General features: G+C 36.0%; 1 protein-coding gene across 4 annotated transcripts in view; it reads right to left on the bottom strand.

The window, feature by feature from the left end:
- Nucleotides 1-13,264, bottom strand: part of ankib1a (ankyrin repeat and IBR domain containing 1a) — a 55,345-nt gene that overhangs the window by 25,222 nt on the left and 16,859 nt on the right. For all 4 annotated transcript variants that reach the window (XR_012394653.1, NM_001080992.2, XM_005159781.6 and 1 more), the window contains exons 3-7: nucleotides 11,827-12,127; nucleotides 10,196-10,378; nucleotides 8,661-8,778; nucleotides 2,671-2,879; nucleotides 1,137-1,225 (exon numbers count right to left, since the gene is read on the bottom strand). Coding sequence is in view for 3 of the 4 variants with exons in the window: in NM_001080992.2 (NP_001074461.1) it covers nucleotides 1,137-1,225; nucleotides 2,671-2,879; nucleotides 8,661-8,778; nucleotides 10,196-10,378; nucleotides 11,827-12,127 (900 nt within the window). In the remaining variant the exon portion in view is untranslated. The remainder of the gene's footprint in view (nucleotides 1-1,136; nucleotides 1,226-2,670; nucleotides 2,880-8,660; nucleotides 8,779-10,195; nucleotides 10,379-11,826; nucleotides 12,128-13,264) is intronic.

Genomic DNA, 13,264 nt, shown 5'->3' with positions numbered 1-13,264 from the left:
ATATTTTCCTTATTTAAAGGATAAAACATGTACAGATTGATATTTTTATTGATCTCATAACTCTGTGGTTAGTTGTTCTGGAAAATATAAACAGACGTTTCAATATAAATGTTAACATACAGTTGAAGTCAGAACAGACTGGGACCGGGAAAAGGTTTATATATATGTTTATTTTTTCCTCAATTTTTGTTTAAAGGAGGGAAGATTTTTTCTCAACACATTTCTAATCATAATAGTTTTAATAACTCGTCTCTAATAACTGATTTATTTTATCTTTGCCATGATGACAGTAAATAATATTTGACTAGATATTTTTCACTTCTATACAGCTTAAAGTGACATTTAAAGGCTTAACTAGGTTAATTAGGTTAACTAGGCAGGTTAGGATAATTAGGCAAGTTATTGTTTAACGATGGTTTGTTCTGTAGACTATCTGAAAAATATAGCTTAAAGAGGCTAATAATTTTGTCCTTAAAATGGTGTTTAAAAAATTGGAAAATAAGACTTTCTCCAGAAGAAAAAATATTATCAGACATACTGTGAAAATTTCCTTGTTCTGTTAAACATCATTTGGGAAATATTTTTAAAAGGACAAAAAAAATTAAAAGGGGGGCTAATAATTCTGACTTCAACTGTATACTTTCTCTGTGAATTTATGTTTTGTGTTTTTACAGCAAATATCACATCCATAAGGCTGGAATTGCTTTAATACTCATTAAACAAATATAACTTCTAATTGAATGGATGTTCAAATTTAATGCATTCCTGTGATTCAACTTTCAGCATTGTCACATAATCTTTTAGAAATCCTTCAGATATGAGAATTTGATGATCAAGAAACATTTCAAACTATTAAATTTGCATATTTTTGTGTAAACTTTGATGCACTTTTTATGATTCTTTTACGTTCACAAGAAACTCCATTAAAATGTGAACTTTATTTTTTAAGATTTAAGAGAAATTTTTAAAACTTTTAAAACTTAAAAAAAAAAAAGATTTTCATCAGAGAAACCCAAAAGTCTTTGTGTATAATAATACAATAACCTATAGCAGATGCATCGTGAGGAAACTCAACACAAACATGCACCCATATGATCTATTCTAAACAAATAAACGTATATATTCCAATCGCTTACCCTTCCCAGCATGCCCGGCAGAACTCGTGTCCACATGACATGTCCACGGGGTCCTCAAACACAGATATGCTGCTCATGCAAATCCCACACTACATAAGCAAAGGACATTAAAGAGACAGTGTCAAATCTAAACATATACAGTACAGTTAAAGTCAGAATGATTCGCCTTCCTGTGAATTTTTGTTTTCTTTTTCAAATATATCTCAAATGATATTTAACAGAGCAAGGAATTTTTCACAGTATGTCTGATAATAATTTTTCTTCTAGAGAAAGGCTTATTTGTTTTATTTCAGGTAGAATAAAAGCAGTTTTCAATAAAAAAAAAAACTGTATTATTAGCCCTTTTAAGTATTATTTGTTTTCGACTGTCTACAGAACAAACCACTGTTTAGGGATGCACAATATATCGTCGGCCACGTCGTTATCGGCCGATAATTGCTATTTTTTAGATTATCGTTAACGATCCAATGTCTAAATTAGGCCGATATCTTCAAGCCGATAAATGACGTAATAATACAGAACTGCCTGCCTCGCAAATGCGTGGGCAGAACTTGTTCAGACTTGTCCAGTGCACTATAATGGAGCTCTCCTCACATTGTGTATTTCTTCAAAGTCTGTTCTTTCTTCATGTGGTATTGATGTGCGTAAAAAACTCAGTAAGTAACCATGTTCCTTGATCATTGTAGATATGTTTGATTGAGTGCCATTGTATATTTTGCTTTAAATCGCCTCAGGAAAAAATATTACATGTGTAAACAGCAGTGATGCACACATGCTTAACAACTTGTTTGGTTGTTTGTAATCTAATATGATTATTTGTTATTATCTACACGTTGCTTGCCATGTGTTGTTGATGTAAGATTGTATTCAGTTTGATCCCAATATTCTAAAGATTAGATCGGAAGAATCTAAAACACCAAATAGGATGAATCTTTTTTAACCTATTATTTTTATGCAACAGTCAAGTTGCTTGTTAATTTGCTATGAAGAAAAGGAAGTAATTTATTTACTGCATGCTGATTTATGTGAAATCGTGAATATAGGTCTATATAATCACCTTGCAATTTTGAAATTATAGCTTTTTTGCTTTGAGCATAAACTATTCAGTTCATAAGAGCAGTTCAATCTTGTATGAAGTTTGCTGTATAAAAATATAACATTTTGAAATATTTATAATTATTGGCCTATATATACCTACAATTCTGTAGAGTTGTTATAAAGAGATTCCTACCATTGTTATACAATGACTTGCTTAATTACTCAAATTAACCTAAATAACCTAGTTAAGCCTTTAAATGTCACTTTAAGCTGAATATTAGCATCTTGAAAAATATCTAGTCAAATATTATGTGCTGTCATCATGGCATAGATAAAAGTAAATTAGTTATTAGAAATGAATTATTATGTTTAAAAATGTGTTGAAAAAAAATCTCCTTCCCGCTAAACAGAAATTAGGAAAAAATATCCAGGAGGACTAATAATTCAGGAGGGCTAATGATTCTGACTTGCAGTAATGCATAGAGATGAATCTGACCAGAGCAAGGCCGTCAGTGGGCGACAGCAGGCTGATCTCATCAGGAGAGGTGACGGAAGAACGGGTTGTTCTGGGGGTTCGGGGTGAAGGCAGGGTGTCCCAGGCATTGTAGCCGCTGGGTGGAGGGGTTGGCATCTGAACACCTGAACGCTGGCAGCACTCCTCGGCATTAGACATCCAGTCCTCCAGAAGCTTTTCTCGGTCCCAGTCTGTTCAGCAGAAGAGCAGCTTTAAAATGACAGGCTAGAGGTGTACATAATGTAGCTTAATCTTTTATGTATTGTGTGTTGCTTTATTCCTTTAATAACCTTTAACAACACACACACTTAATACACTTCATTAATGTACACATGGACATCACCTATATGCATTATAAGTGCATCTTAACTATGTTTATATATAATAACTTTAACTGTTAAAAGCTTTCAGTTACGAATTAGTTAGTAAAAATTATTAGTAACTAATAAAGTTATGGTAACTTATAACCTCAACTTTTCCCGAATTTGATTTAGATGCAATAATGTTCACGTTTTTGTTCGTTTGCATGTGCTGCTTTGAAACAATAATTACTGTGAAAAGCGCTATACAATTAAACTTGAGTTAAACTGAGTTGAATCTTAGTTGATCATTTTTATTCAAATATTTTGATGTTAACACAATTGTCGATAACTCTTGTTGTATTTTGCTATATACAGTAAATAAAGCACTATGATGTGATGAAATATATTTGAATAAGCCTAAAATTCATACACGCGTACATATATACAGTTGAAACCAGAAATTTACATACACTCTATAAAAAAAGGAACATAACCATTTTTAAAGAAATGTCTGATGGTAAATCATACTAAAAGTTTACTATTTTAGGATTACCTAGATGATTTACATTTGCTAAATGCCAGAATAATGATATGCATGTTTTATTATTATTAATTTCTAGACAGTTAAAAGTTTACACACATTTCCTTGGTATTTTTTTAGCTTTGCTTTTAAACTGTATAACTTTGGTCAAATGTTTTAAGTCTCCTTCTACAGGCTTCTCACAAAAGTTTGCAGGAATTTTGGCCCATTCCTCCTGACAGAATTGGTGTAACTCAGTCAGATTTGTTGGCTGTGTTGCTCGCACAAGCTTTTTCAGCTCTGCCCACAAATTTTCTATAGGATTGAGATCAGGGCTTTGTGATGGCCACTCCAAAACATTCCCTCTGTTGTCCTTAAAGCACATTTTAACTAATTTGGCAGTATGCTTAGGGTCATGGTCTGTTTGGAAGACCCATTTGTGGCCAAGTTTTCATTTCCTGGCTGATGTCTTGAGATGTTGCTTCAGTATTTCTACATAATGTTCTTTCTTCATGATGCCATCTATGCTGTAAAGTGGACCAGTCCCTCCTGCAGCAAAACAGCCCCACAACATGATGCTGCCGCCCCCATTCTTCACAGTTGGGATGGTGTTCCTAGGCTTGTAAGCTTTCCCCTGTCCTCCAAATGTAACACTGGTCATTATGGCCAAACAGTTCAATCTTAGTTCCATCAGACCACAGAACATGTCTCCAAAAATTATTCCTTTTCCCAGTGTAATTTAGCAAATTGTAATCTGGCTTTTTTGTTGATTTTGCCATGTTGTCACACAAGGCAGCAGTGTGTTTGAGGTTTACCTTAAACACTGTTCTACAGTTGTGCCTCCAATTAACTCAAATGTTGTCAGTTAGCCAATCAGAAACTTCTAAAATCTTGACATCATCATCTGAGCTTTTTCAGAGGCAGAATAATCTTATTGTATGTAAACTTGACTATAAAGAAAAGTTATAACAATTTCTCAAAAAAATATCTCTCATTATTCTGCTGTTAAGCATACCAGAAACACATTTAATAATCCTACATAAAAAAAAAACGTTTAGTCAAATTAACATCTGACTTTTTTTAAATGGTTATGTGCCTTTTCATAGTGTATGTAAACTTTTGGTTTCAACTGTATATCCATGGCCATCTGTATAAAATAGTTGTTTATATAAATATGTATATACAATACAAATGTATATAAATTAAAATGTAAATATACTGATTATGTATATTTTTGTCTCTTATTTACAGTATATGCATTTTTATACATATACATAAACACAGAGAGAGATAGCTTTGAGATATGATTTAGGTCAGTAATATCAAACAAGCAAGACTGCTATTATTTCCTGATTATCTTAATCTGAAGTTATTCTATGTAACATTTAGACAAACAGTAAGTTAGAATGAGTGAGGTACATTTTACATACAACATCATCAGTTTTGTCATGTTATTTTTAAAATTCACCACTGAAAATAGCTTTAAACAACGCTGGAAGAAAACATCTCAGATGAACACTTTGCTATTTTTGTTCCTGAATGAATCATTAGTTAAAGAACCAATTACTGAATGATGAATCACCCTTTTTGAACAAATCATTTAAACAAGAGATTCAAAGAATCAAACTTGAACACAGTGACCTGCTGGCACATACTGTTGGTTTTAGTATAATATTTATTTATCCATGACAAGCTTAACCCAGCACAGAAAATTAATTACGATTATTATTTTTTAAAACTGGCATATAAATATTGATATATCATTTGTTTGTACTGCACACCCATAGCAATGACTGAAGCAAAGCCTAAAATTGTTTAACCCAATATAAGGCAACATAATTCACACAGAAACTGTTCACTTCTATACATACTGCAATATTAATTTGACAAATTATGACATAATAATTTTAATAACTTAAGTCATTGTAAGGGGCATTTGAAGTTTTCCAGAGACCCCTCATTCAGTTTTTCCCTAAACTACATTTGCCATTTCTGATAATAAGATTAGGATAGTTAAAGGTTTATTCCTGATATGAATGAGTAAGCCATGATTACTTCATGTCCTTTATCTTTTGGTTTCATTCTGATGTCTTTCCCTGGAATAGCAACCCACATCCAGTCTCTCTGAATGTCTGAATTACTGCCAAATACTTCAGGAAAGATTTAGCTTAAGGATTTCCTATATTTTCCAGTATTAAATCCGAGGCCAAACCTTTTTTTCTCTTGTAGTATATTAAAGATTGAAGGATTGTGGTTGTTAGTCAAGTTTGCTTTTACATTTTACTTTAAATTGATCAAATGGATCAAATGAAAAGAAATAAACAGTAATTAATTTAATGCCCTGCTACATATAAGATAGGTTATTCGTAATTTCACATAACACATACACATAACCACAATTTATTATATCATTATGAAGATAATCCTGTTTATATAAATACTATAAACGAGGAGGACTTTCCCTGGAGTAGCAACCCACATCCAGTCTGTCTGAATGCCTGAATTCCTGCCAAATACTTCAGGAAAGATTTAGCTTAAAGATTTCCTATATTTTCCAGTAATAAATCCAAGGCCAAACCTTTTTTTTTTGGTAGTATATTAAAGAATGAAGGATTGTGGTTATTAGTCAAGTTTGCATTTACATTTTATTTTAAATTGATCAAATGGATCAGCTGGAGCAGTGACAGTCTTCTGCAATATACTAATCATTTCATCTCTAAATCTTTACGAATAAATACTGTAAAATGCAAAGAAGTTGTTAGACAGTACTTAAAGAGCATGGTGTGCAAAGCTGATTTACAGAACACCATTAAAGGGGTCATAATATGTCTTTTTCTAGTTTTTATACCTGTAACGTTGATCTCTGAAGGGTTCCAAAGGTTTTTTATTTTTTTTTGGGGATGTTTTAGCTCAAAATACCACTTAAAAGATTTATATATAATACAATGCTGCAACGGCCTCTTTAGGTGAAACTACAAACATAGTCATTTTTTTCATGTGTGCCTCTTCACAGGGTCATGAAAGCCCCCCTCTTTCAGTTTAAGTCAGAATTTAAAAAAAAAAAAGCTCCATGATGGGCGTGGAGCGCTGCGAGCAGAGGGAGGTGTAGGCGTGGTCGGCAGATAAAGTGAAAAAGAGGAGAGCAAACAACTGTTATTTGGCTCAAAAAAAAAAAAAAAATAATAATCAAACACAAACCGTGAGGAGACCCATGAATTTATAGTTTACAAAGTTAAAATGCAAAGAAATAAACAGTAATTAATTTAATGCCCGGCTACATATACGATAAGTTATTCGTAATTTCATTTAACACATACATATAACCACAATTTGTTATATCATTATAAAGATAATTGTGTTTATATAAATACTATAAATGAGGAGGACTTCTCTCCTCCTGAATCCCTGGGTCTGAATGCAGACACAGTAGACTGCAGTGCAGCAGGTCTCTTGGCCTGTCTATTTCAACCATTAACCTCACCGGTAATCTGGAGGATTTTAAACATGAGCGAAAACAGCAGCATGGATATAGGTGATGTGTCTGAATGGTAACGAACTCAACTGATAAAAGACAACGTCCGCCATTCTCCAACTCTCATACAGCTCTCCCGACAAAAAATGTTTGCTGCAAACCAACAGCTTTGCTGTATCAGCCCTGACAGCATCACGGGAAAAACCATGAAACAAACCCTGTGGATCATGGAAACAAACACATACGACCCTTGATAAACGGCTAAATACTGCGTCTGATACAGGTCTGTCATTGGAATGCACATGCTGTCATGAATAATTGAGAAGCAGGGTCTTCTCATAGGATATGAAACCGACGCGTCAACACTTGACTAGCAGATGAGCACTACATCACCGACTTTGATCTCACCCCAATAATGATTATAAACCCAGAAGATGAAATTAGCTGACAAAAGCTCAAAACTATCCAGCTTTATCCACAATTAAAAGCTAACAGGTGCTAATGTTGTCTTAAATGATGCACAAAATCTCAACAAAAAAAAACAGTACTTCAGGGTTTCTTAAATCTCTAAATGCAAATGAGCTGCTGTTCCACACCCCCTTTACAAAAGAGGGTGGAGCCTTTACAACTCTTGCTTCAGTTACTCTGGCCAATACAAAAATTCGCACTAGTATTATGAAGCCCAGTTAGTTTAATCTTCTTAAGGGCTGTGTACAAATCGCATCCTTAGTCTTCCTCACGTGACTTGCGCACGCAAATAGGGAGCGCTCAAGCTTTTCTAGGTGAAAACATTCCAACTATAAGTTTCAACATAAAAAAATCTCAACTTTTCAGAAAGCTGCAAGCACCCCACGCACACACAAAAGCTCAATATGCTGCCTTCTTTTCCAGGAGCGTCAATGCATATTCCAACATGACAATGCAAAACCACATTCTGCACACACTACAAAGTGCTGGCTGCCGAGGAAGAGAATACAGATACTTGACTGGCCTGCCTGCAATCCTGACCTGTCTCCAATAGAGAATGCGTCTTGCATTTTGAAGCATAAAATGCGACAACGAAGACCCCGTATTATTGCCAATTTTATTACACCTGAAACCCTTCAATACTTGCTGTTTTCAGTCCCTAAACGCCTTTGTAATGTTGCTATACCTTTTCACAACATTTAAGAGTGGTAAACGCTTTACTGCTCCAACTTTTTTTTAAATGTGTTGCAAGAAGCAACATTTAAATACCTGTTTATTTCGAAAAAAACAATACAAATCATGAGGAACACATCAAATAATGTGCTGTTGTGTTGTCTGCAATGAAATGCAAGTCAAAGTAAACTTTAAAACAAATCACATCTTTCTTTTTTTGCTTTTTTCATACTGTCCCAACTTTCTGGGGTTGTATTATGTTGGCTGTTTGTGTAGAAGTAATGAGAATAGCTCTCTTTAGTAACTTTCTAACTTCATGACAGAACATCAATGCACTAAAGGAAAATTAAACTGTAATAAGCGTAATATGACTTAATGATCCTTTAGGATGTAAAAGAGGAGCGTTGTGTCTTGTTAGAAACATATTTGATCAGTTCCAGACAACTTTAGGGTCGATTCATGATGGAGATTTTACTATAGAACATGTTGCTTGCGATCCCGGCTTTCTCATTTGATTTGAAAGACCGTAAACTCATACCATGAGCTCGCAGAAGAGCCTCAGCGGTGAAGAGAGGAGCCTGCAGCATGTCCGCCGTCTCCACGATCAACATATCTTTTAAGCGTCGCAGGTCTTGCAGCTTCAGTCCCTCATACGGCTGGAAAAAGAAAGAGGGAGGAGATGAATGAAAGATAATTGAGAGATAAGGATAAAGACGAAAAGTGTGAAGAGGGAGCAAATAGAGTGATAGAACAAGAAGTAATACAGCTTTTACACTTAAACTTCAATACTGCTCTGGGTGTATGCATCAGAAAAAGGCAACAATTCTGCTGGCGGCAGGATTTATCCTCTTTCCACTGTGACAGTGCAGCAGCCAGTTGAGATTTATCTTGTGCTCAATTTTCTCTGAAATAAGGGTGAACAAACATGCCTGTGCACAATAAATGTAAGATGAATTGAACTGAATTGAATATTAATAGTTGATAAGGAAAAAGCTGGCTTTAGGTTTTGGGTTAGAATGCAGAATAAGATCATAGTTTATAACTACTAAAGAACAGTTAATATCTAATGAATAGTTAATACACAATCTACATTGTAAAAGCGCTATACAAATGAAGCTGAATTGACCTGAATTGAATTGAATCTTAATACATTTACATTTACATTTAGTCATTTAGCAGACGCTTTTATCCAAAGCGACTTACAAATGAGGACAAGGAAGCAATTTACACAACCAAGAGCAACAATGAATAAGTGCTATAAGCAAGTTTCAGGTCTGTAAAGTCGAAGAAGGGAAGTATTAGTAGTATTAGTAATTTTTTTTTTTTTTTTTTTTTTTTGTACAGTTAGTGTGATATTCAGTGAGGCGATTACAGATTAGGAAGTGTAGTGGAGACGAAATAGTTGAGTTTTTAGTCGTTTCTTGAAAGTAGCGAGTGACTCTGCTGTTCTGATGCAGTTAGGGAGTTCATTCCACCAACTGGGCAGATTGAGCGTGAGCGTTCGCGAAAGTGATTTCTTCCCCCTTTGGGATGGAACCACGAGGCGACGTTCATTCACAGAACGCAAGTTTCTGGAGGGTACATAGATCTGCAGAAGCGAGAGCAGATAAGAAGGAGCAAGGCCAGAAGTCACTTTGTAGGCAAACATCAGAGCTTTGAATTTGATGCGAGCAGCAACTGGCAGCCAGTGCAAACGGACTAGCAGCGGAGTGACATGTGCTCGTTTAGGTTCATTGAAGACCACTCGTGCTGCTGCGTTCTGGAGCAGTTGAAGAGGCTTGATAGAGTTAGCTGGAAGCCCAGCTAGTAGAGAGTTGCAGTAATCCAGTTTGGAGAGAACAAGAGCTTGAACAAGGAGTTGAGCTGCATGTTCAGATAAGAAGGGTCGGATCTTTCTGATGTTATAGAGTGTGAATCTGCACGATCGAGCAGTTCTAGAGATGTGGTCAGAGAAGTATAATAGGCAGGTAATAAGCCAGTAGTTAATAGCATGAATTGTGACCTACACTAAAGTGTTATTAAAATATATTAGCTATAAATACACTGGGTATCTACACTCAAAAAGTCATTTACCTCTCTGCGGTCAAGAGCAGCGTACTCCGCTTCGATCTCCTGAGCTCCTGGAACCTGAGAGAAAACCATCTGCGACTCCAGACTGAGCGCCAGATCCTTATGATGCTGCTTCTCGGCGCAGTCACACGGCGTCTCCCTGTCCTCGTTCTCCACAAACAAATCTGCAGCGTTCTTCACCAACAACTGCAAAAACACAATCGAAATTCTTAGCAGGCGTTATGATTATTAATCTTGGTTTTGGTACACTAACAATAGTTAAACCTGTAAAACTGTGGTTGTACAAATGGTAATCAATCTGCCAGAAAACATGGTGACTATGAGGGATACACCAACAGAAAAAATTGGACTAAAAAGAATTTAATTTAGAAAACCCAAATGTAAACCAAAACATTTTGTAAATTAATTTTACATAATTTTTGTATTAATAATATGCATTTTAAATCTAATATTACACTATTAACTAATGAATATTAAGTACTATTATATTAATAAAATATAATTTCCAGTAAACAATCTTATTTTTTGATTGAATGTAAAATTAGAAAATAGAGCTGCACAATGTATTGTTTCAGCATCGATATTGCAATGTGTGCATTCGCAATAGTCACATCGCAAGATTTACAATGTATAGTCAGGATTATAGTTGACCAGCAGCCACATGTGATTTATGGTTATATTTTGCACTGACTCCGCATTGTTACCAAACATTTTAGCATTTGCATGTTTTTTTAAGGCCCTTTTTAAGCCAGTTCAAGCATTGGGGCGTTATGAATTAAAATGTTCGTAACTAGGTATGTCCAGATCCAATCACGTGATCGGTAATCAGGCCCGATATTGCGGTTTCAGACTCAATCAGTTGTTACCTCTTAATCAAGACTTAAATATATATAAGCTTTTATATTAGTTTACATTGGTTACATGGCGGACATTGCGCTCTCTCGCTCTTGTTAACATGCTTAAATACCTGTGCTATATGACAATATACAAGCTGTTTAAGTCCTCGTGTATGAGGTTTGGGACTCTGCTGAAATCTGTTCTGAAATGAAAGTGTCTGATTTGACGCCATTCGCTATGGTTTTTAATGACACATGACTCGCATTGACAGGTGAAAATCCGATCTATCTGCTTACACTGCAGACACGAGAACACAGATTTGATTCATATCGGATAAAACGTGCATGGGCCATATCCCATCTGTGCCACATGGGAGAAAAAAAAACACATCGGAATTGAGTCACTTGAACAGTGCAGTGTCAATTTGGCCTAAATTTGCAATAATGTGCTGTTATACTACATAAAACTCCATATAAAAGTCTTTTTGCACAGATCTATCTTAAGGGTTAATGCTGCCAACTGATGATCAACAGTAAAAATGACACCTTTTACCTCCAACCAACGATCAAAAATGTTACTGCAGTGGAAGTCGATGGGGCAAAAACAGCCCCAAACATATCAAAAGGGTAGTCAATTTGAGTGTATCTTCCCCAAACATGTGTCAAATAATCCAAAAATCATTCCATTTGCTGAAACACAGAGAAACTAGTTGCCAAAAACTACTCAAAATCACCCCAGAGTGCACAAAAACATCCCCAACAGCGCACAAGGGTTAAACAAAGCAATAATCTGATTACCTCGACGCAGTTCTTCATGCCGGCAGCCGCCGCGTAGTGCAGGCAGGTGCTCTTTTTGTTGTCGGTGGCGTTGACGTTGGCTCTCTCGTACTCTCCCTGGTCCAGCTTGGCTCCGGTCCACTGCAGGATCATCTGGAGACACTCAGCCCGCTTCTGCTGGTCCTCCTGGGGCCGGCTGAAGCGCGGCTGCAGCGCTCCTTCACCCAGCAGGATCTGCGGCCCCATGCAGAGCAGGTGCAGCGCAGTCTCATTGTGGACATTGCACTTGTTGGGGTTTCCATCTTTGCAGAACAGGAAAGACCTGCAGGAGAGGAGCACAAGGGATGGACTGGAATTAGGTACAATTTACATTTCAGCCTTTATAGGGCATATATATGAAATACCCATGTGTGCGCACACTGAAGATTTTTTAGCCCATTACTGAGTCTGTTTATTTACTTGTGGAAAGAATGTTATTATTCAGTTTATATAATATTTCAATAATATTATTGAACAACATGCAAATGTTTGTATAATTTATTTACGATACAGTTGGTAAAGTAATATATCTGTCTGTCTGTCTGTCTATTTATCTATCCATGTGTCTGTCTATCCGCCTCTCTATCTATCAATCCATCCATCTGTCTGTCTATCTATCCATACGTCTCTCTATCTATCAGTCTGTCTGTCTGCCTATCCGCCTGTCTGTCTATCTATCCGTCTGTCTGTCTCTGTCAATCTATCTATCCATCTGTCTATCTATACTTCCATCTGTCTGTCTATCTATCCATCTGTCTGTCTCACTATCTGTCTGTCTGACTCTCTGTCTGTCTGTCTATTTATCTATCTTTCTGTCTGTCCATCTGTCTATCCATCCGCATGTCTGTCTATCCACCCGTCTCTTTATCTTTCTGTCCGTCCCTGTATCTATCAGTCTGTCTGTCTGTCTATTCGCCTGTCTGTCGATCTATCCGTCTGTCTGTTTATCCATCCATCTGTCTGCTTGTCAATCTATCAATCAATCTGTCTATCGATCTATACTTCCATCTGTCTGTCTATCCGTCTGTCTGTTTATCTATTTATCTATCTGTCTGTCCATCTGTCTATCCGCCTGTCTCTCTATCTATCCATGTCTGTCAACCCATCTGTTTGTCTATCTGTTTATCTATCCGTCTGTCTATCTATCCGTGTCTGTCTATCCATGTTTGTATATTTATCTGTCTGTCAATCTGTCTATCCGCCTGTCTCTCTATCTATCTGTCTGTCTGTCACCCTATCTATCGATCTGTTGGTCATTCTATCTATCCATCTATCCGACAGTCTGTCTATCTATCTGTATCTATTTATCTATATCTATCTATCTATCCGTCTATCTATCCGTGTCTGTCTATCCACCCATTCGTCCTTCTATCTATTTATTTATCTATCTGCATGTCTGCCTATCTATCTATCTATCTAT

Source organism: Danio rerio, chromosome 19, assembly GCF_049306965.1.
Source record: "Danio rerio strain Tuebingen ecotype United States chromosome 19, GRCz12tu, whole genome shotgun sequence".
In the NCBI taxonomy this organism is placed as follows: Eukaryota; Metazoa; Chordata; class Actinopteri; order Cypriniformes; family Danionidae; genus Danio; species Danio rerio.
The sequence above is the reverse complement of the archived record's forward strand: the minus strand, read 5'-3'. Positions and strand labels throughout refer to the sequence as shown.